Here is a 25,593-nt window from a genome sequence, read left to right as displayed (position 1 = left end):
AAATCTGTTAATCTACTGGAAAATGCTGAAGCCTAACAATTTATATTTATTCACCTCACATTTTTTCTATAAAATAAAATAAGTTACTGTCATTAAATATGCAAGCATTACTCCTGTAAGTAAAAGTAATTGTGTGCACTATACACAATGTCATTTTATACTACAGCAAAATGACCAATTGCTCCATAATGTGTGACACAGAATTGAATGCATAAAATATAATAAATTCACAAAACATTTTTCTTGGTTAATGACATTTAATATTTAAATATTTTAATATAAGATTTTTTTAAATGATGGAATGCAATACTACTAACCAGATATAAAAGCAAAATTTGGTTTTCATAACTTTTGAAATAATATTTTCTTAAAATTTTTTCTCCTGCTTAATAGATACTGTAAGTAAATTTTTCTTTGTTTTATGTGCAATATGCATAAAGGACATAAAATATATATTGGAGCTCTATGTTAATGACATAATTTCTTATAAAAAGGATCATGATATCAGAATGCTGCTGTTATATTGAAATATCAAAACAGCAGATATAGACAAAGAAATTGTGTGAACACCACAGGATATTTGCACATATGAGGCTACAAAACCTAAGATAGTATGCACAATATCTGTGCAAATTCAAGTCACACAGGGGCCCAGTACAGATGGGGAAGTTGGGCAGGAAGCCACCGCTCTAGCTGAGGATCTATTGGCAATGATAGATCCTGGAAAAGTTAGTTTTCCTTACTGATGTGATACCTGGTATGTTGACCAGACTCCAAGGGACAGAGTCACACCCAAGAGCATTTGACACAATTAGACTAGATACACAAATTAGACTAGATAAGCCATTAACAAAGAAAAATTATAATAAAGGGCATGAAGTTGGATGGGTGATGGCAGAGTGGGTGTACAGAGGGGGAGAGGGGCAGTATATGATCAAAATGCATTGTGTAAAATTCTCGAATCAATAAAATTATTTTTAAAAAATCAAAACACAAATCAACTTTGCATATTTAAGATATATGACATTCTTCTGTTTAGAGTAGTTTAATTGAAGAGAAGACAGTACAATGACAGAAGAGATTGTTACTCAATTCCATAGTGATTAATGATCTGAAGGAAACATTGAAGTAGGAGTCAATAGGTCAGAGTGCAGTGGTGCGTGCCCAAGGAAACAGCAATTTGGAAACAGAGGGAGGTGACTTAGTTAAACTCCAACATATGTCACTTCTGAGACCACTTCTCAAAAAGGCAAACAAATAAAGAAAAGAACAGGAAGGAGACAGAAACCTGATGTTGCAAAGTTAGTTAACAAATTAAAGATGATGCACTATGGGAAGGATTTAGCCAGGGTTGTCAAGTTTCAAAGAGATAAGAAAGCCCTCTGAGTATTCTACATGTTCTTTCTTTTCCAATGTATATTTTCATTGATTTCTTTTGCATTTCATATAATACATCTTAATCATATTTAGACTCCTTCCCCTATCTGCACTCCAACCCATAGCTCAATCTACTATATTTCATGCATTGTATCATACATACTAAGGCCTAATTGTCAACATTGTGTACCCAGATGTCCCATGGTGTGAATTCATCCACTAGAGTCTGGTTAGCTTATGCAGTGTCAAACCCTTAAAGAAGACCAACTCTACTTCACCAGCAGTGATCAGCTACCAATAGTTCCCCACTAAGGTTGTGGCCTTCTACCTATTTCCCAAGTTCTATGCTGGTATTTCATCTGCTTTGAGTTTGCATGGGTCTGGTGCATGTCATTGCTGTAAATTCATGTAAGCAAGTTCAAAGAAGCCGGGAAAACTCTGTTTCCATTTGGTCATCCACCAACCCTAACTCTTACTGTCTTTCCGTCTGCTCTTCCGAAATGGCCCCTGAGCCTTGGGTGGGTTAGTTCAATATAGGAGCTCTACCCAGGGACACACTCTGCAGTCTCTTATTCTCTACACGTTTTCCAGTTGTAGCCTGATGTGTGGAAGCTTCCACATGTTCTTTCATGTACCTACAGATCCAGGTGAGAGATTGGTAGCAACTCAAGGTCAAAGGAGCTCTTTGAAAATATGTACTATTCAAGAAGACACATTGAGGAGACAACTCTGGATATGAATAATTTAAAATCATTATGTACTGTCCTGAAAGGTCTTTCCCCACACATGGGAAAATATACCAAGAATATTTTCTTTAGGATGGAAAAGGTTTGTGCTTAGTTGTTATTTCTATTAAATAAATTCAGACTGAAAGGTACCAAATAACTTATAGCTGTCAAAAAACTTGATAATACATCCAAAGGCAAATCTGAAACTCTCAATGGGCTTGGAAATGTACTATAATTTGGTGATAAAATTCATAAGAAGAAAAGCATGCATATTCACACAATGAATAAATTTACAATTTCCAAAAGTGACTTTTTTCACACAAATTACTTTAGAAAAGAAGATTCATAAGCATACAAGGTTAAAATTGTTGAAAACAACTTAATGCAAAGAAAGCAAGCACGACATTTAAGAAAATATAAATGTGTGCTATGTTGCTATCAGTTTGTCATACACTGCAATTTCAGAGCTGAACATTAAAGTGTGTGCTCATGTTGGTCATGATCAATAAGGATGGTCATGGTCATGCATGGGAACCTCTTTGCCAGCTAAGGCATACCTCATTACTGCTGTCCCATTTATTAGAACCTCTTAGGAAAAAATAAGTATTTATGTGTTTGAAATATTCAGTCCATGTTTTATTATTATTTCTATAGTCATTAAATGAAAATACATTTTATATAAATGATAGTATAAGATGAAAAGTTCATAGAGTTGTTCAGAACAAGAACTTCACTTTTACTTGCAATTTCTATATCCTTTTGGCTTTTTGTTTGATAATACTGGGGATAAAATCCAAAGGCTTTAAACACGTGAGTCAAACAATACCATGAAATTGACTTTTAATATATTATGAATACAAATTTATATTTAATACATATGATGAAAGAATATTGTAAAAATCACATGACTTTATTTTCTCTTCAGGTTTTACTTGATTGGCAGATTATCTCCTCTCTCTAAATTAACCCCACTCTCCACAGGGCTAAATTAAAGTTGTCAGAAAAATTCAAGGTGGATGGTATGATCTGTAATTAAATTGTTTAGAGGATATTGTTACTGGAAATATTTTTGATTCACGGTATAATAAATAAATAGTAAAGTACTCTATCATCCTTATCTTATTTTTCTACACATGGAATTTTAAATACCTCTCTGCTTTCTTCCTTTCCTTCTTTTATCTTTTTAGACAGGGTCTTGGTATTCAGCCTAGGCCTTGAACTCATCATATCCCATCCTAGCCCAAGTGCTGGGACTTTAGGCATGAAGTCATGCCTGGTAATATTTCTAGTCCTGAATTTAGGCTAGAAATTCAATACTCCGAGGAGACAATATCATTTCCTGCAGCCAGAGTTGTCTGAAAAGCATTGTTTTTTTGCATAACACTGCAAAACTCTTGAAATAGTAAGTGTGCTCACTTTTGTTTCACATCTTGTAAAGGATAAATATTGGCAAGTGTATTTTTTCTGAGAGGTGTATTGAGTAGAAGTCACCTGAAAGACAATACTATTGATCAAGTTTAAAAATCTTACTGCTTCTCTCGTGTCTCAGTAATGCTTTTGTCTTCTTATTTTGACTTCCACTCTCATGAAGGGCCTTGAACCAGTCTCGCAATCTGTTTGCCACTTCTCTGAATTCCAGATCACTGCATGCTAGAAACACAGAAGTAACAGAAATCTTTAATATGAACAAAAATTCAGCAGGACACCAATTTAAACTTTTAAATTATTCTTTAAAATCTGTATTACAAAAATACCTAAATCAAATTAAATGCAAAACAATAGTTGTGATTCAAGGCTTTTCAAATCTAAAAATAAACATGTGATTCAAGCAATATGATATAATGAAATAATGAATGCTATTTAAAGCAGAAATCCTTTCACTAGAAAATGACTTCCATGAGAAAAAAAATGTAAAAAAAAAAGGTGAAGAAAATGCCTATGGATATGGAAAACGGCAACTCCAGAATACATGCTTCATGACACGAGTAGGGGTAGATCACATTCAGAGCACTGCCTTGTACAGAATTCATAGCTATCTCTGCTTTTGGAGAAGCCAATGGGTTAGAGTAAAAGTCAAATACAATACAATTTTTATTTATGATCCACATTTACTGATGAAGTTAAGTGAAAGGTAGTAAATTACCATTGGTCTTAATACTAACATTTTCACCTTGACCTGGTTTATGTCTGTTACACCTGAAAAGGATCTTTTGCTTCCTTATAAGCAACAATAAAGCACTTAAAACATTTTTCTACAATAGTCGAAATCATCTACATGTATACATCTGGAAGGATACATGAAGCTTATGAATCTGCATTAAATTAGAAGTGAATTAGTGGGAATTAGTCATAGAAGGGGTCTCATTTTGCCATTAGCCTCATTTTCCTTTGAATCATGTTACATACCTGTATCAATATCAGAAATTAAGCATAACTTTAAAACGTCTTTTAAATCCTTAACAAACAGATCCTTAGCTATGTCTGGGGCTTCCTGTCCTCCTCCTCCAATTATGGGTAATTATATGGCTTGGACTTGCCTGGACATTGTGCACGCTGTCACAAGCACTGTGTGTTCATATATACTACTGGCCTGTGGTGTGCACACAGTACAGTTTCCTCATATTCCTCCACCACCATTTGGCTCTTACAGTTTTTCTGCTCCCACCACCTTCTGCAATGATACCTGAGCCTTGAGAGGAAAGGGTATAATAGAGGTTCGCCACAGTCTATTATTCTCTCAACATTGACCAGATATTGGTCTCTGTATTACTAATTATCTTCTGCAAGAAGAAGCTTCTTTGGTGACAAGTTTTGTGTGTGGTGAGAAGTGGTGAGTAGGGTGCAGATAAAGATGAAGGAGGGGCGTCTGAAGGTGATGAAAATACAGTGCATGAATTTCCTGAGAATCAATAAAATATGAGAAAAAAATCTTTACAAATTTATCCAGATTTCAATCCAAAGATATGTCTTAAATTGCTTTAGGTAAATATGCTGCATGTATGTAAAACTTCAATTGTGCAATACTATTTATTCAGCTAATTTTAATGCATATTTTTTCATATCAAAATTGCATCAGCTGTGACCTGGTAATACTTATCCAACATGGTCACCCAATGCAGCCTTTAAGTTATCAATTAAAGAAGGCTTTTGTGTATCAGAATGGAACTGCAATAAAAATACAGCTTTTGGTAAAAGTGCTAGGAAACAGGAGAATACATTTAATAGTTACTTTCATATGAGAAGAGTGGAAAGTTCCCTTACTCACATGCACTTTAAATATTTCTTCATTCACACACACATGCATATATATATATATATCTGTGATAGGGATTGTGGAGCCTGCATGCATAAGACAGACTTCACTCTATACACACCTATATATTTCTAAGGCAAAACACGCTAATGCATTGCCTATGGTAAACAGTGAAAAACTAATTTTAAAACAACTTTTTATCATTTTATTTCATTCAAAACCATGACCCTCAAATACCAACATATTATCAAATGAATTACATGCAGAAGATAAAAACTTTGTTGAACAGATTGACTTGCAATATTTTATTGTGTTAATAAAGTTTAATGAATTGATAGAGTATTTACCTCACATCTATACTGGAATAATTGTGGAACTTCAATAATTTTCAAACTAAATGATGTATTTAACAATAATAGGGCTTCAGATGTTAGGTTATATGTATCTTTATTGAATATAACAAGATATCTTAGCTGTAAATATAGCTTATTCATGTTATTTAATGGAAATCATGTAGTAATAATTGTAAAAATAATGATAATTACTGACAATTATATTCTTATTGTGATGAGTACTTGAACTATATTAACATAAAATCCATAGGAAAACTAGTATTGCTTTCAAGTTAAAATGTCAGGAATTTAAGAACTTGTCTAAGGTCTTGGAAGTTAGTACCTAGGGTTTGAATTCCTAAGACAGATTTCAGAATAGAAATTGTAAATCACTACAGCGACCAACCACAGATATCTCAAAGGAAATCAACAAACTAGCAAATACCAATTTAGAGCAAAAAGTCAGGAATTGCTTCACTAAATGCCTGTAAACCTCCATTTCATTAAATGATTATGATAATGTAAGTTGACCATCACTGTAGGGATGCATTTGATGTTAGAAAAACACATTTTCAGAATACTGTGCTGAATCTATATAGGGTAATTGGATCTTCTTGACTTTAAAGAAATCACATGTATCCAAGTCCAATGTTTGATATCAATTAAAATCAGATTATAGGGATCCTAATGAGTAATTAGATGTACTACAACTGTTTCCAAGTCATAGCACCTAATAAGGGTCCTTAGCAACTGTCGTTCAGTAAGAGTGATTTCACTTTCTATTATCTTTTAGAAAAGTAATTATGAATAATGCCATTATTTTTGTAAGTTATGAGTCAGTTTGTCCTTATCTTCACACAAAGAGTATTACATGACGTAAGTAGAGGATTTTTTTTTCTTAATACCTATGGAACCTGGATGCAGAAGGTGATTGAAAACTATGGGTTTCATAGCTAGGAGTGAACTAAAACTGTGCTTGGTACAAATTAATCCAATTTTATTTGCAGGTAGGAATAAATAAGAAAATAGTAAATTCTGCTACCACAAATATATGATTTAAAATTAAAATTCAGTAAAGGAAAAATTGAGTTTCTATCCTGGGTTCTTCAGTGTTTCTAAAGAAATGACCAGACCATGATCTCACACAAACAAATAACAAGGGAAAGAAAAGCTCCTGTGATTTTCAAGACGTTACATGTATATTTATATAAACACACACACACACAGACACACACACACAGACACACACACACACACACTCACTCACTGACACGCACACATCTTTAATGAGAAAAAACATGTTGTAGAGTGGATGAGCACAAGAAACTTCCTCTAGAATGCAGACTGAAAACAGGAAAGGGCATCAAAAAGGTGTGGATTTGAGTAGGAAATGTAGGAAAACACACACACACACACACACACGGAAGACTTTATTTCATATAAAATTTCAAATAAAGAATATACCAAGCATTTTAAGGAAGAAAATTTAAGAAAGAAGCAATAATGAACAAATATGAGATTTTTTAAGGCAAACTCAGAGCTTGGTATCCTAGCAACGATGAGGTCTGATGGGCTGTAGAAGATAATATGCTCTTCCCTCAAGGCTCTACAGAAAATAGATTTTAACCTAGCATTCTATGTTAACTCATTTATCAACAAAACAGAGTATATTAAAAGCATGTTTAAATATACAAGTCAGAGACTTTCCATCCCATGAAAATGTAAATGTCAACTACAGAAAAATGATAAAAAGAATCTCAGGAAAGTGAAGGGAGCAGGAATTTATAAAAGACTCGTAGAAAACAAAGGTGTAAAGAAGTCCAGCGTGTGTAAGAAATATGAAGACAGGTCAAATTGGTGGGCAGAGAGGGACAGATCTGATGGGAAATGAGATTTGACACAACAGATTCTAACTGACAGTTCATTAAAGCATATAGTCATGATAAAGCAGTTAGAGAATGAAAAAGAGGAACACAAAGTTGAAGAAACTAATTCTATCTTTGGGGGAGAAAAATGGATTTGTACTGATGGAATTCTCACATGTATTCTTACTTTTCAGTCAACAGTGTTGCCATCTTCATGAAATTATACAAGTACCAATATCAAACTCCACTTACATTACAAAGAATTCACATAAACCTTAGTGATTATGCAGTGTAATGGAAATACTGTCCATTTTAGTACCAAATCGTCCAATGGTAGTCTCTGAGACAGGGATATGGAAGCAAAAATATGAGTTAAATGGACAATGAGAATGCCATCATTTTGTAAAATGATGAGGTTCAAGTACTGTCTATAAAACAGAAAATACAGAATTTAGTGTTATCTATTATTTATCGGGTGTGGGATATATGTGTCTGGTTTATGCATATGTGTGCACATATGTGCAGGAGCACATGCTTATTTGAAGACAGCACAGGGCATTTTATGCCTTCCTCGATCCTGTGTAACTCTCCACCTAATCCCTTAAGACATATTCTCTCACTGAACAGGTAATGCTCTGTGTCAGTATGGCTAGCCAGCAAGCTCCCAGCATCTGCTATTTCAGCCATCTGAACAATGAGGTCACAGGCAAGCACATCCATAAACAAACTCTAATGTGGGTGCTGGAGATTTGAGCTCAGGTCCTTATGCTTTCAGAGAAAGTGGTCCTGAAACAATGAGCCATATCTCAAGCCCTGTGCTTTTTTTTTCATAGAAAAGCAGTTTTGGCTTAATTGTCCATTAGGATTTTTGCTCTTTAAGTTTTATAAACATCAATAAAAAATAAGAACAACTGAATAATCATGCCAGAAATTGATAAAGAAGTTGAATGAGACTCCTATTTGTTAAGGCAATATGTTTTACAGTAAATTTGAAATCGATAGCCATTTTACAAATCTAGTCATCAGATGGGAAAAATCTGCAACAGATAAAGATAATTAGCTCCCAGAACCAGGCCAACACACGTGGAAGAAGAGGGAAAGAACATGGACTGCCATTAGAATTCTTTCTAATCCATTCCATCAATTTTTAAATTGTGAATCAGTCATAAAAGATGTGTATTACGGAGATTGCTCACAATCCCAGAATTCAGTAGGCCAAGGAAAAGAGTCTCATAAATTGTAGAACAATCTGGGCTACATAATAAGTTCAAGACAACTTGAGCTACATGGCTAGGCTTTGTCTCAAAATAAAAACAAAAATAAAAACATGATCACATTCCAGATGAGCCTGATGAACCACAGTTATGCATACTCTGTTGAGTCAAGAAAATATATGATTCAATTAAAAAATGAGCTACATATCTCAACATAGAATTGTCAAAAGAAGAAATAAAAATGACTAATAAATACTTGAAAAATCCTTCAATATCCTTAGTAATTAGGGGAAATGCATAAGATTTCTTTTTATCCCAGTCAAAAAGTCTAAGATCAAGAAAACAAATGACAACAAATTGATGGTGAGGATGTGGGCAAAGAGGAACCCTCATTATTCACTGCTGGTGGGATTGGAAACTGGTGAAACTTCCAATATTATGTGAGCTGGTCTTCAGGCATGAGGTCTCCATGTCACTTCCAGCTCTTTGTCTCCAAGTCCTGTGTCTTTTGTGTTTGATGTCTTCAGCAATAAGAATCTACCTACAAGTTCTTGGAGTCAACCAAGGGATATGGCAAGATTTGGAACATATCTCAAGAGATCAAGTGGCAGGCAGAAATATTGTAAAAGCCAGAGGATCAGGATGTGTGCTGCTAGACAGCATATTCTAGTCATCACTGGAAAGCTACGTAAAAAATACAGTGGCCTAAACAAGACCTTCATAATGACAAAACCAGGTGATGTGCCAATGTGCATGGAGAAAAGCTTACAACTTCCCAGCTCTAAATAAAGAGGTACAGACCTTTGATGGCTGCTGAGGGACAGAGAATTAATTTACTCCAGGGATAAGCTCTGTAGTAAAGTTATCCAAACCCAAGTGGTCAGCCATAAAGATGTGTACATGTCAGCACTACTAAATTGACTCAGTACATTGTGTGTGTGTGTGTGTGTGTGTGTGTATGTGTGTGTGTGTGTGTGGTGGGTTTATGTAATAATAATCAAGACAGAGGTCAGGATATTGAGAGGGATTTGAGCAGATTTGGGAGGAACTGGATAAAAGGAGAAGCTGGATAAAACATATTCATGCATGAAATTATCTAAAAATTCAAAAATAATTTAAAACTCTTTTAAAGAGAAAGACCTACTGAATACTGATGTTGGGCAATATGTGCGACTATTTAAGACTGTTACACAATAAGGAAGCTTGGAGGAGATATAAACTTTTAGGCAGATAAGACACACTGAAGGTTGAAATCACAGTGTCCACCCTATAATTACACATTTTCTTTGAGAAAAAAAAATTCTTCTAGGTAGCTTCCTCAAAAAGTTATGAAAGTCTGATTTATTTCTTTTAATAAATTAATTTGGGAATCAAATTTTGCATTTTGTTAGTTCTCTACCACCAAACTACATTTCTTGTGATGTTTTCTTATTCAAATTACATTCAGATAAACGATTCCAAATATGTACACAAGGAGATGAAATTCTATTATCTTGAAGAATTTCAGCTTTTTGTGTGACTTTTAGACTGTGACATCCTTCATAAAGCCTTTTATTAGACTCCAATATTTTATAATTGTTTCATTGTATAATTCAAAAGGACATTTTGAACCAATTTCTGCTGACTAGAAATTTAAACTCTAGTTCACATTTCATGAATGCTGAAGAGTTCAAAGCATGATTTTACAGAAGTACAAAGACCCATTTTTTTCTGATCATCAAAGTAAAAGGTGACAATTTTAGAAATATGTAGACATATGCACATTATATATATATATATATCACATTAAGTAAGAGCAATTGAAATAATCTAATTAACCTTATAACTATTAGGAAGCTACCTGAAAATCTTACTGTGTATACCTGCTATGTATATCCTATATAGCTTGAATTACATATGAAAAAAATGTTTGGTCTTCTCCTTTGCTTTAAAATTATATTGATAGGGGCTGGAATGAAGACTCAGTGTTTAAGAGCACTGGCTGCTCTTACAGAGGTCCCAAGTTTGATTCCCAGCACCCACATGGCAGCTAACAACTGTCCATAACTCCAGTCCAAGGGATCCAAAGCCCTCTTCTGACCTCTGTGAGCATTGCACACCCTGGGTACACTTACACACATGCAGGCACTACACTGATACATATAAAATAAAATATAATGGATAAAATATTGCAAAGTAATAAATAAATAAAATTCTGATAATAATGTTCTAGTTTGGGAAAACATCTGACGATTAAATATATGGCTGACAAAATATTTCACATGTCAACATATCAACTTTCAAAAACTACCACAAGGAATGCTATATGTCAAGGGCATATATTTTGCTTCTAGTGTATGCCTATTTAAAATAAAAATTGGCATGGTTTAATGGAATTGTCCTAATTTATGTTTTTATTTAAAATTGATGTAAGGAAATCCCCAACATGACCAGTCCCTCCATAAGCTTGTATAGCTCTAAGGAACACTGAGAGTTACTCTCAGACCAGCGGAGCTGTCTGGTAGCAGCTGAGGCTAGCTTCCAAGAAGAACCACTCTCCAGCTCTCAAGCAGCCTCTGGGCTTCCTGCTTTCCTGAGCTGTTGCCCATGCTGGGGTGGACTTTGGTAATGCAGCTGTTTTTGAGTCAGTTCTGCTCTGGTAACTAACCTCTCACCCATATTCCTGTAAGTGGCATTGATTCACTAAATTGAATTTTGGTGGAAACCTTACTTTCTTTTGTCCTTGGTGCTCTATCTTGAATATGTAGATATGTATTCCTGTCTTCCCAGGGTTAGAGTCGAAAAATCAAACAGGCAACATTTAACTTTCTAGGTTTATTGTACTTAACATAATATCCTTCAGTTCCATATTGTATTTTGGAATGTTTTGTAAATACTATAAATAATGTCACTGTGTCATAGAATTTGAATATATAAAGTCTTATGGAACTTGTTGAAAATTTGCTTGTAAAACATGCATTTAGTTCCAAAAGAGATTTTAGAACTATTTGATTTATGCATTAATTTTTTTCATAATATATCATTGAATTGTTGAGAAATGAAGTCATGTTAGTATAAATATTTAAACAAACTCAGTGAGGGTTAGACCAAGTTTTTCAACAAAAAATACCATAAAGGCTATAAATTGAAATTTCCTAGGATAATCTACTTAGAAGTGTTTATATCAAGTATTTCTCACAAAATTATTGCTGCCAAACAATGAACAAAGCTAGAAGGAGTAAAATGCTCTGTGATGTCTCCCCTTTCATCAATAACATATTTGTGACACTGTAAAGTCAATGGCAGTTGTTACATTCTGTGTATCAGATGTACAATCTGTGTAACCTGTAGCTCAGTCAGTAAACCATTCTAGAAACAAATCTTAAAAATGAGATTGCCAGTTTGGAGAGATGACTCATGAGTGAAGAGTGCATAGTGCTCTTGTAGAGGATCTGAATTTGATTCCCAGCACCCAAGTCAGGTTGCTCACAACCTCCTGAAACTTCAGCTCCAATGTACAGTAAACCCTCTTCTAGCCTCTGTTGGCATCAGCACTAATGTACACATACCCCCACACAGACACACACATATACACAAAATAATAATATAAAGCTTTATAAACTGTAACTATCACTACTGTGAGATAGAATAAACATATATAAGACACAAAGAGCAGATGATCAGAAAGCATATAGAGAATGAGAGGAAATTGGTTGTCTGATACAAATAAATTCATAAATCTTTACATTTGTAAGAAAGGGTGTTTATCCTGTAAAACTGCTGAAAATAGAAAATTAATTCAAGATATTAAAAAAGACCTTACATAGGAAAAAGATCAAGGAGAATTATAGTATGAATTTACAAAAGTAGATGAATTCATCTTTAATTTGATTTGATCAAAGGAAAATTTTTAGTTGATTTAGGCCACTAAAAATATAAGGAAATACAAAATACAAGGGAGTGAGTCTTATAACCACAGCAATGTCATTGCCCAGTTCTATAAGAAAACAGGACTCATTTGAAGGCTCCTCCAGAGTCAGCAGTTCGGGAGTGTGGTAAGATCTTTATCCCTAGATACCTGTCTTTTTGTAATATCCTCAGATGAAAGAAGGTCTTAGGATCAACTTTGTATCTCATTTATGAGTCAAAATCCTATTACTTAGGTCTGCAACATCATGATCCATCTCGTCTCAAAAGGCCCAACTTTTAAAAACTGTGCCTTGAAGATTAAGATTCCAAAATGAAACCATACCTTACAAAATCTTACAGGTGAATGTCCATCCCAATTACAGAATAAAATCAAGAGTCTTATTCTGAAGCAGGATGAATTTAAATTTCTTTCTTCTTCCAGGTCTGGTGGCTCATGCCTTCAGCCAGAGAACTCAGGAGGCAGAAGCAGGGGATTTCTCTGAGATCGAGGCCAGCCTGATGTCCGGAGTGAGTTCCAGGTCAGCTAGGGTAACAGTGAAACCATGTCTCAAAAATGTCTTTCTTCCATGAAAAATAGTTTAAAAATTGCCAGGGAAAATGTGGTAGACAGAAAATCACTTCCCACATTGTTCATCATAGTAGCCATGTTAAATCATCCAGATCCTACATGACTAATAAAACACACACATGCCCACACTCTCATATACCCACAAATACACATATACACACAATTGTGCACACACAGGCACAAACATGAATCAATTCATATTAAAAGTACTAGCTACCAAACATTACTTGAGTCTAAGTATACTAAGTATAAAATCCCACTAATATTTTAAGTAATAATTTATGAATGTAAAAATTTGAGAAGTCAACATTGCTATACTTTATGATTTTTATTAAAATACGAGGTACAAGTGACTGTAGGACTACTAAAGAACACTGACGATCATAAGTGTATTTGAAACTTTGTGATTCATAATTTGCCTTGTGAGGACCAGCTTAAGGATGGAGGTGTTCTACACCAAGGCATGTGACATTTGAGAGCACATACTGAAAAAGTGAGTCTCTTGGCAAGCATTTGGGCAGCAGTAATTCATGATTCATTATATTCTGACAGTCAGTGACATTGTGTGTCTCTGAAAAGCAAGAGCAACTAGAGGCAGGATCAAGTGACAAGGTGGTATTCTAGCCAAATATCTTAAAGTTGTCAAATTTTTCTGGAATATGTAATATCTTGAAAAATACATATCAATGTATTTCTACCCTGAGAATATGAAAAGACTCAATATTAGCTTGTGTGACCACTTTAAAACTACACTTATGTCAATATACTTCAAATATCTGCTGATATTTTTTATTAATGAAACATAACACTAAATCTTACATATCCCTATGATAGTAAGAATAATATAAAGTCCTAATCAAATCCCATGACTGCTATTATCAATATTTTTTTCTAGAAAGAACAAAGATGTGTACATATCTACCTGACTTGTTATATATGGGATTGATTCTATGCTTTTATTCAATGCTGATCAGAGAGCAGAGGGTGACTTCCATAAATTTTGGAAACCCTCCATGCTCTCTAGGAAACCACAGATCCATGGAATGCTCACTAAACATAGTGAGTTTCCTAGGATCTTTTGTATGATGAAAGATGATATAAGATTTCCCTCACAAAAGAATTGGGTAAAAATAGCACTATATTGTGATATTCTGTGAGGTTTAAGGATTTCACTGACCCAGCCATATGACCCCAAAGTGATGTTAAATAAATATATTCTCAACATATGATTCATAGTACAGAGAATCACAGACTGATTAGACAGTAGAACAGTGACTTATTTTCTCATTCTTTCAGAAAACAGAAGTTCAAAATCAGGGTATAAGCAGTTTTTTTTTTAAACTGAGGCCTTTGTTGTGAAGTACAATGGAGTTCTACTCAGAAGTAAAGAAAGAAAAAATCTATAAAATTTTCGGGAAACTAGATGGAAGTAGGAACTGTTATACTATGTGAAATAACACAGTCTCAGAAAAGCCAGAGACATATGTTCTTCCTCATTTGCAGATCTCAGCACAGGTCCCTTATATGTGCTATGTATCCAGATGAAAATTCAGGAGACAGGAAAAGGTAAGGCAAGTATGGAGGTAAAGGGAAAGAAATAGCCATAGAAAGGGGAATATAGGACAGATGTTACCAAGAGAGAAATGGGAAACATGAAAGTATTCAACTGGTAAGGGAGAAGAGGACATAAAAGGAACCATTGGGGGTAAGGGAAGAAGGAACTCAAAAAAGAGGGAGGCATAAGAGGAGACATGTATTATAAAGAAGAAAATGGGGACAATTAAATTGGAGAGGGAGGTTAGACAGGGAGAGAGAGAGAGATGAGAGATAAATAAAGCTTAGGTGGCATAAAGAACCAGAGGAAATGTATTAACTCCTCGCCCCCCCAACCCTGCTCCTAAATACACATACAGTGTCTGAACATGAGTGCATGAGTATACCCGCAAGCTGTATACAAAGAACCACACTGACAGAAGAACCCTCCCCTTTGAATTGTTAGACAGGGTAGTTCAAGAGAATCCCGCAATGATGCAGGCTATTGCCACAGCCATTGACAATCTCCCAGAATTGAAGATAAAGAACCCTCCCCTTTGAATTGTTAGACAGGGTAGTTCAAGAGAATCCCGCAGTGACGCAGGCTATTGCCAGAGCCATTGATAATCTCCCAGAACTTGAAGATAGCCACTATCACTGAGGATAGGACATACTTCTGACACAGGACTTTGAGTTATGAGGGTGGAACTAACTTGGAAGCCTTCTCCCTGATGAATAGCTCTCACAATTTTAGAGGATACTATGCAAGCTGCTAATGGAGAAAATCAATCAATTGTCCAACCCAGCTCCAAAGTCTAATAACCACAAAGGTAGCACGGGAAACTATCTGTATTGTTGCAGTAGTGGTACTTTTATCTAGGGGGTGATCAACAGCTATCAAATTGGACTTAAATCTCTCACAATGTGAGGGGCCTCTTGGATGGTACTATAAACACAGTCAAATACACATCTGGAGAGGTCATACATCCTAAAGAAAACCCATCTCTGGCATATCTCTAGAAAAATGAAATTTCTTACTGTATGCTAAATATGGACAGACAACTACACCATACACCACTATCAAAGAAGCTTCACTTTGCAACAGATGGCAGCTCTTACAGTGTTCCGCAACTGATAACACACAGAGAACTGAGAGATACCAAGCTCTAAGTGATACAACTACAGTTGAGTCTCTATATGTAAGGCTCATGGAACACAGAAGGCCACAGAGTAGAGAGAATATTAACACATCCCTCAACCCTCAACAACAAATATTCCTTATACAACAGAGTGTGTTGCACATAGAAGGATACAACTGGCTAAATTTTAGAGAATAAGAGACGCGTGTGCATGTTCCTGGATAGGACTACTATATTAAACCTCATCTATCCATGACACAGGGACCATTGTGGAAGAGGGGGCAGAAAGATTTTAAAAGCCAGTGTTGGTGCATAAACATAAGGAAACATAGGCTTTCAGGCCACTGGGAACTTTCTCATAAGAACTTGCAACAAGACGGCATGCACAGGATCCATGCGGACTCAATCAGACAAAAAAACCTAGCATAGAACAAGGGAATTGGGCAGCAGGCCCCAACCCTTGCTGAAGAACTATTGGCAACTAATCACCATTGGGTGATAGAGAGTAGATCTTCTTTAAGAGAGTAACTATAGGTAGGCTTACTAGACTCCACTGGCTGAACTTGCACTCAGGAACACCTGGGTACAAATGCTTGATTGAACAGGACTTAACATATAGGACAGAATGAAATCTTGTGAGGGGGCTATGTTGGGTAATAGATAGGGGAGAGAGGTCTAAATTTGGTTAAGATCCATTATATGAAATGCAGAAGAACTAAATAAAAAATATTTTTTAAAGATGGTCATTATGTGAATTTCTTATATGTTGTTTGACCACAATACCTGATGGAAATAGCTCAGGTAAAGGAAGGACTTGTATTGGTCATGGTTTCAGGGCATTTCAGTCGATCATGGTGAGGAAAGAAGGCAGCAGGAGTGGGTAACAGTCTGTTCACATCATAATGAACCAGACAGAGGAGACAACTGGACCATAAGTAGGAGCTTGAAGTAACCTTGCACATATTACACATAGTGGCTTATTCTCACTAACTAGGCCTTAACTCACAGATGCCCTTAGTGTCCTTAAATCTCTACCAGCTAGGAAGAAATCACTTCTGATTCAAACTCTAGCAGCTCCCTTCTTTCTCTTTTCTCCTCTACTTGGCCTTTGTTCTGTAGTGCCTTTATCCTGACACTTCTCATAGGAGACTAACCAGATTGGATTAGAGCCTACCCATTGGCCCTACATCATCTCAATTAGCTAATTGAAGGCCCTACCACCAAATATCATCTCATTTTAAAGAATTGGGTTAGGACTTCAACATAAAATAATGACAGTGCACATTTCATGGATTATGGTAGAGGCACCTTCTCAGAGTGACAGGATACAATTCAACCTAACGAAATATCACAACATACTGTGCCTGTGATTAGAGATTGTGAACTGTGTCTTCAAAAATGCTAGAAGACAGATTTCTATATTTTCAAAAAGAAATGAATATTTGAAGAGATAGCAGCATTTAAACTGATAACACCATGGGTACATAAAGGATACTACATTAAGGTGTAAAATTTTGTGGTATCAGATATCAAGTAAAAATTAACTGCAGGAATTTTTCATGTCAAATATAGTCAACACCGTGTGTGTGTGTGTGTGTGTGTGTGTGTGTGTGTGTGTGTTGAATAAAGCTGCAGGTATTAGGTGTTATGTTTTGTTCACTTATTTTGAACATATATTGACATTCTATTGTCAAACACTGTTTGTGTTTTGTTTCACATTCAAAAATATTTTCTTCCAGCAAGTGTTTTATGCATAGATGCTTATGTTTTTTTCTGAATGTTTTGTTCACTTATTTTGAACATATATTGACATTCTATTGTCAAAAACTGTTTGTGTTTTGTTTCACACTCAAAAATATTTTCTTCCAGCCAGTGTTTTATGCATAGATGGTTATGTTTGTTTCTGAGACTTTATATTTGTATTTTAATGAGATGCTTCACAAAAGAAAAATTGAATGATGATTATCATGAACGCTTAATCCACACAAGTGTACTGACAGGAAAGAAGATTTCAGAATAGTTTGATAAGTGGATAGATGGATGTGATGCTTCACAAAAGAAAAATTGAATGATGATTATCATGAATGCTTAATCCATACAAGTGTACTGATAGGAAAGAAGATTTCAGAATAGTTTGATAAGTGGATAGATGGATGCATGAATGAGTGGGATAAATAAATAGAAACTGTGATCTTACTCTTTTTCAATTTCTTTTGAGCTACTCCTTTTGACATTTTGGTTGTTAGCCTTAGCCTTTAACTGATACGTAGCTCTCCTGCTTGAGTTTCTCTTCAGAAAATTAATTTGGAAATGACAGAAGTTTCCTCACTGTCAGTTGCAAATATGAAGCTGGAGTTCAGGTGATAAAAATAATGGTTTGACCTGATCTGATAAATGAGGCAAAAGATGCATATCTATTCAGATTATTATTTTATCTGATAAACTGGTAGATTAATCTTTAATGGCAAAAGACAGACAGTAAAGGTTGTAGAAGGTTAGACAGTAATCAAAAACTGCATATTTAATCAGATGAATTCCATTCAGGAATCTGCCAAGTACTGCTTCTACTCTTACACAGTATTAATGGAACACATTTTTGCTATTTTATAATCAATTTCAATAGCCATAAAGAGAATTACTGTGGAATAAAAAGTAAAATCGTAAGCTCAAATTTGGAGCAGTTGGCAATCATCTGAAATAACAAAATGACAACTGTTTTTGCAAGAACAACATATATAAGCCTGATACAAATTTATGGATTTTCAAGTCCGTAACACACCCTAACTACAAGTTTAATAAGATCCTTGACAATGACTACTACTATGTTTGACCTATATTCCTCCTTATATAGTAATCTGTATAATCTAATTCTGCACTACACTATACTCATTGTTTGTGGAAAGGCATTCCCTTTATTCAAGATAATTGAAATATGTAGAGAGTGATGATTTTTTTTAAATGTGGAGAAAAAAATTTCAGATTATATAGTGGTCACAAAGAGTATATTTTCTTAATTACTATTTCATTGTTATTTAAACATTATGCATACCAAAAGATAGAAATAGTTAAATGTATGTCACTTTTTAATTTGAACACAACTCAAAAGGTCTACATAAAGAGTATATTTTCTTAATTACTATTTCATTGTTATTTAAACATTATGCATGCCAAAAGATAGAAATAGTGAAATGTATGTCACTTTTTAATTTGAACACACCTCAAAAGGTCTACACTGTGTTAAGTGTTCACATGGCTCAGGTCTTTGACCTGACCTCAGCAGCAGATAAACTCTTTTGATGATAAACAATGCGCTCCGCTGTATTTCATAGTGTTTTTGCACTCATGTTTTGCACTTTATTATGAATGATGCTTCTGTCCTAACAAGGTCATATCCTATGAAACTCAAAAGGATTTTTCATGAAACTTTTGTTTGTGATTAAGTAAAACAATATTTTAGATTGCTCAAAATTCAATTGAACTTTTATATATTGCATATTAGTATATTATTTAGGATATTATTGTGCTTTAATAAAATATTACAATGTAACTGCATTTTATTGATTTTATTACCCCTGACTAATTTGTCCTAAACTCTGCATCCCCAGTAACTAAGAGTCAAACAGTTGGAACCTCAACCCAAGGAAGTATGAATATACATATCTATTAGATGAATCATAAAGTGATAAATGACAATAGAGCTAAACACTGTGTACCTTAGCAGTCATTCATAATTCTTTTTTACAATTGCTAAGTAATCTGTAGTAACGTGATTCAACTTACATGGAAAAGAGAATTGCTCAAGACACTTGAGAGTTTAAATCACTAGCTTTGGAACTGGGCATTACTCCTGAAAGCAAACCCTGGCTACTGGCTTCCTGTGGTGAGATGGATGCTTCTCTTTCATCTTCATCAGTAGATCTCTTACATTCTAAGAACAAAGAGGCCTGTGCACATTCTTGCAGCAGGAGAGTTCCAGCAGCAGTAGCTCTGCAGGCTATCTTGCGGTCTGTGATGTGTTCTTTACTTAATATGACAAAGTGAATGTGTACTGGTTAAAGCCTAATTATGATTCATTTTTTTTCATTATTAAGATGAATTGAAGATCACTTCTACCAACTAAGCAGAGGAAATTGCATGTTTATCGATATCTTTTGGATTATAATTAAATTATTGTTAGTTTCATCAGTTTCAAAGATTGAATGTAATGCGCAACAGGCAAATAAACAAATAGTAATGATCATCTATTACAATGATGCTATTTATCATGAAACAACAAAGCATTCTTACATTATTTAATTTCATTTCAGATTAAGCATATTTTCTTATTCCTGGTCCCAGTTTGTATTTGAGTTCTGTATTTCTTGTGTTCTAAAACCTTTCTCTTGCCATTCATATACTTTTCTTAAGATTTTTCTCCAATATATTCATTTTTTATTTAATTGTATTTTTGAGAGTTTCTGATAATGCTACATTCTGAACATACAAAGGGTACAAAATGACTATTTTTCCAGAATATTTCAAAGGATGGTGCCAGTTTATCATTGTCTTCAAAGCACTTTCACAATTGTAGGTCATTTTAACTCAATTAAAGTAGACACCATATGTCTATAGTTTTGGCCTGTACCGAAATGGGGGAAAAGAGCGTTCTCTAGAGGGTTCTTAGTCTCATTCATAAAAGAATTGAAGAATGGACCAAAACAGCAGTAAGCTGAAAGACTTACAGATACCTATGTGACTGTGGGTGGTCAGAAGTTCTGTGGAGATCTTCATTACAAGGCGAGATTCCAGGAAGGAAAAATTCGCTACCTTGGGCCTTTTATCAACATACTCTGTTCCAAAGGCCAAAAATGTCAAAAGTATTTGGGAACACTTATCTAATCCCTATATTTTTTATGATAGGAAAACGTGGCCATAACTGTTCAGTACTCAGTGCCATTTATCTCTCTTGTGTTCTTTGGAACTTTTTCAGAATCGTACTAGCATGTTTACACTTTGGATTCCTTTCCAGCAGAGACCAAGGCTCTACGGGAACATAGAAGAGGAGCAGTGGCAATAATAGTGATCTTCTAACAAGAGCTTTGGACAGAGACATGAGAATTTTTTACTTTCTCTTTGTAGATGTTTTCCCTAAAAGTAATTCACCTGTAGTTTACTTTGATACCCCTACCTCATTTGTCTATATGAACCAACTTATGTCTTAATAAAACCTAAATGCTAAAGTTAACATCTGACATGAATGTATTCTAAAACAAGGTCATTAGGAAGTAAATAAGTTCTAAGAAAAAAAATCAATACAAAAGTCAAACCCAACTTTAATATTTAATTTATAACTGCTTATCATTTAGAGAAATGTAATTGAAAGTGAGGCAATAAAGTGTTCGAATATACTGTTACTCCATTTCACAGTGATTAATGCTATGAAAGAAACAAAAAATAAGAATATTGAGCAGGAAATTGTGGTCCATTCCTGTTATGTCAGTGCTTTGAAATCAGAGAGAGGAGACTTTAATTAAAAGACAGTATATGCCACTAGTCAGCCACATCTCAACAAGGACTAAAAAGAAAAGAACAAGAAAGTGTACAGAAATCTGATGTTACAGGGTTGGCTAACACATTTAGCACATGGGCATTCGAAGCAGAACTTACATATCTAAAGATTCAAAGCTAACATCCAAAAATGAAAAAAAAAGTAACATTTGTCTTTCTGTGTCTGAGATACCTCACTCAGAATGATTGTTTCTAGTAACATGAATTTATTGCTTTTGCTATGACAATCTATCTGGCATCTTTTCTAAACGATATCTGTGCCTTGGGAGGCAGAAGTTTGATTCAGGTGTCCTATTCAGGGATGAGCACTCTGAAGTCTCTCATTCTCTGCACATTGGTCAGTTGTGGGTCTTTATGTTGATTACCATCTTCTATATAAGAAAGTTTCTCTAGTGAAAGATGAGAGATGCAATACTCTTTGGGTATAACAGTAATTACTTAAGAATAAGTTTAATACTATATCTTTGTAGCAGAATAATAGTATTAGGCTCCTTCCTATGACCCTCAACTTGTCTAACCACAGGTTCCTAGGCTTCATATCACTGTCGGATATGAGCTCCATCTTATGAAGCAAACTTTAAATACCGCTAAAATAAAGTTTGGTTACTCCAATTATATTCATGCCACTATTTTATCAGTGAGCATATATGGCCAGGTCAGTTAATGCAACTCATCATAATTGGGTAAGGTAAGAAGGGTTGAATTGGGTAGGGAATGGGAGAGCAGAGTAGAGAAAGGGAGTACGGGGAAGGATAACTCACACAAAGGCCTTTAGAAAGTCATATGGAAACCTACCACTACAGAAGCCTCTTACAGTACGTACATATACTATGAAAACAGATTAAGAGGAGTGACCTTATGATAGGGGAATGTTGCCCCTAACAGACACAATAGCTTATCAAATTAAAACCCCAAATATGAGGAATGGATTCCCTCACTGGAAGCTGTGTAAATGCACCACAATTTGTTATCCATCATGATAGGGGAATGTTGCCCCTAACAGACACAATAGCTTATCAAATTAAAACACCAAATATGAGGAATGGACTCCCCCACTGGAAGCTGTGTAAATGCACCACAATTTGTGATCCATTTATGGACATCTAGCCTGCTTCCATTTCCTCACTATTGTGAATAGAGCAACAATGAATAAGGATGAAGTAGCATTTTTGTACCAACATAGAGTCCTTAGGGTATATGACCAAGAGCAGCATTTTTACATAATTTGTAGATGCATAGTTAGCTTTCTGAGTCTCCTCCTACTGATTTTCATAGTTTGCATTCTCACTAGCAGTGAATAAGTGTCCCCCTGGAACCACTTCTTCCAAGAATTAATCATTCACTAAGCAGACCATGCCAGCCTTGACCTCACAGAGATCTGCCTGCCTCTGCTTCCTGAGTGCTGGATGAAAGTCATGCATCATGATCATTTTTTCCTCTTAGCCATTCTGACGTTGGTAAGTAGAAATCTCAAAGTACTTATATTTGCATTTCACTGACTGCAATGAATGCTGAAATTTTAGAAAAATATTTCTCAGCCGTTCATATTTTATATTTTGTGAACTCTGTTCAATTCTTATTATAAATTTGGTTGTTTGATTTTTGGTGTTTAGTTTTGGGGGGCTCATTATATATTCTAAACCTAACCTTCTGTCAGATGCACAGCTGGTAAAGATTTTTTCCCATTTTGTAGACTGCTTCTTCACTCGAATTATGGTGTCCTTTGCTATGTGGAAGATTTTAAGTATTATGAGTTCCCATTTTTTCAGTTTTAGGTCTTAATATTTTTGTGATCAGGGTCCTATTATAGGACTTTCCTGTGCCTATAAGTTTAGGAATAGATCCTATGTCTCTTCTATAATAGTAAGGGTTGCAGCTTTACGTAGAATTCTTTGATCCATTTGAAGTTGAGTTTTGTGCAGGGTGAGAGATAAGAATCTAGTTTCATTCTTCTACATATAGCTATCCAGTTTGACCAGTGTAATTTGATGAGTATGCTGTCTTTTCTCCTATGTGTATTTTGGGATTCAATGAAAAAATCAGAGCATTGAAGGATTACGTACTTATTTCTGGGCACTGAGTTCAATCCCATTGACCAATGTGTCTTTTCATGCCAGTAACATGTTGTTTTATTTACTAGAGCTCTATAAAATAATTTGAAATCAGAAACGGTGATACCTCCAGCTTTCCTTCCTTTGTTCTGGATAGTTTTGGCTACACTGGGGTTTTTATGTGTGTCTGTGTGTGTATGTGTGTGTTTCCATATGAAATTTAAGGTTAGTTTTCATTTTATGTGAAGAATTGTGTGGGAAATTTGATGGGGATTGTATTGAATCTATAGTTTGTTTTTCATAGGATGGTCATTTTACCACTATTATCCTACTGAGCTATGAGAATAGATGGTCTTTCCATTCTCTGGTAGCCTCTTCAATTTCTTCCTTCAGTGTCTTAAAGTTTTCATTGTACTAGCCTTTCATTCCCTTAGATTTATTCCAAGATTTATTTTTTGGGCTATTGTAAGTAGGATTATTTCACTGATTTCTTTCTCAGTAAGTTTGTCTTTGTTATACAGGAACGCTATTGATTTTAGAGTGTTAATTTTGTTTCCTGCAATCTCTTAAAGATCAAAGCCAGTTTTAGCCTTCTGTGTGTATCACACTCTGTTGTATAAGGAGTTTCACTGGTGAGAGTTGAGGGGTGCACTAGTATTTGCTCCATCCCCCTGTTCTGTGAGCCTTAGGTGTAGAAGTTCCACCGTAGATTTGTCACCTTGGGATGAGCATCTCTCAGACACATATTTGCCTGATGAGAGTGGACTTAATGTGTGGTGAGATGCATGAGGTCTGATGGTGGGGGGTGGGGAGCATGGATGCAGAGGGCATCTAAATTTAATTAAGAAATGTTGTATGAAATGTGTAATAGCTCAAGAAAAATCTTTAAAAATCATATATACAGAAAATATCACCTGGTCCTCTATAAATTTGTCCAATTTTCATTTAGTAATATTTATTGGTATAGTGAATTCCAAAATGTTAACATAATAAAAAATAAATACAGAGAATGATGGTATATTGTGTTTCTTTGAGTTCATTAATCTTTTGGAATCGTTAAAGGTGTTACAGGCTTTAGTGGGTTTGGAGGAGTATAGTATAAATTAATAAATATACACAGTTGATTCCATCTTTCATCTGCAAAGCTTAATGAATTGTTTATTCCAATGATTCCATTTTTGAAATAATTAATATAAATATAGTTTTCATAACAGCGAAACACAACTGGTTATCGTCACAGCTTCAGATTAATGTTCCATGCATACATGCTATCCAAGATGAATGGATCATAAGCCTTACAATGATCAAAATTAAATTATATCTTCATAAAATAAAGCTGATCTCCTTGCCTCATCACTACGGAAAAGGCCACTAATACCTTTGTTGTAGAAAAAATTCTAAAAAAGTAAGCAGGAGGAATAAGCAACAGATATTCAGGAAATGCACCCAAGGTATTTGTGACACATTAACATAAAATAGTACAGGCACACACTGAAACTTTATTATGAAGCTGGAAATGAAACAGCCAAGAAATGAACACCGATTCTGAGCACGGTTTCTGAAGTGAAATCAACAATCTATAACAGCATCCCACAAAATAACATTACACAGAAAATAGAAGTTGAGCTTCCAGCACCCATTTATTGGAATAATCACTCGCTTTGATTACCCCTTTTTAACCCGTAAGATAAAAATGGTATAGAAGGAGACATGTTTAGTTTAGGAATTTTACCAATATTGTTAGAGAGTTAGTTTAACAGATAAAATGCCTATCAAAAATCCAATTATTGCAGAATTTCATCATCAGAGAAAGCAAGTGAAAACAGTATATCATTATACTGTCCTTATTAATAATAAAATAAATTTTACATTACTAAAAAATTCTTAGTAACTTCTCATCTTTCAGATCCACCTACCAGTATTGAAAAAGATCCATGAAAAAGATGAACACATTTTTAACAAGAAAATGTGTTAGCACAAAATTATCCTTAAAATTTCAGAGGATAAAAGATAACTAAATGTAGCAAGACTTATTAAACCAGTCCTCCACTAGACTAACAGAATTATCTAGAAAATG

At 34.8% G+C, this 25,593-nt stretch overlaps 1 protein-coding gene across 3 annotated transcripts in view; it reads right to left on the bottom strand.

The window, feature by feature from the left end:
- The window catches only part of Spock3 (SPARC (osteonectin), cwcv and kazal like domains proteoglycan 3), a 442,261-nt gene that overhangs the window by 29,518 nt on the left and 387,150 nt on the right, over positions 1 to 25,593 (bottom strand). For all 3 annotated transcript variants that reach the window (XM_008824947.3, XM_008824946.1, XM_008824949.1), the window contains one exon: positions 3,636 to 3,755. In XM_008824947.3, the coding sequence (XP_008823169.1) occupies positions 3,636 to 3,755 (120 nt within the window). The remainder of the gene's footprint in view (positions 1 to 3,635; positions 3,756 to 25,593) is intronic.

This window comes from Nannospalax galili, unplaced genomic scaffold (genome assembly GCF_000622305.1).
Source record: "Nannospalax galili isolate Female #2095 unplaced genomic scaffold, S.galili_v1.0 scaffold109, whole genome shotgun sequence".
Classification (NCBI taxonomy): Eukaryota; Metazoa; Chordata; class Mammalia; order Rodentia; family Spalacidae; genus Nannospalax; species Nannospalax galili.
This window is presented reverse-complemented; position numbering and strand designations above follow the sequence as displayed.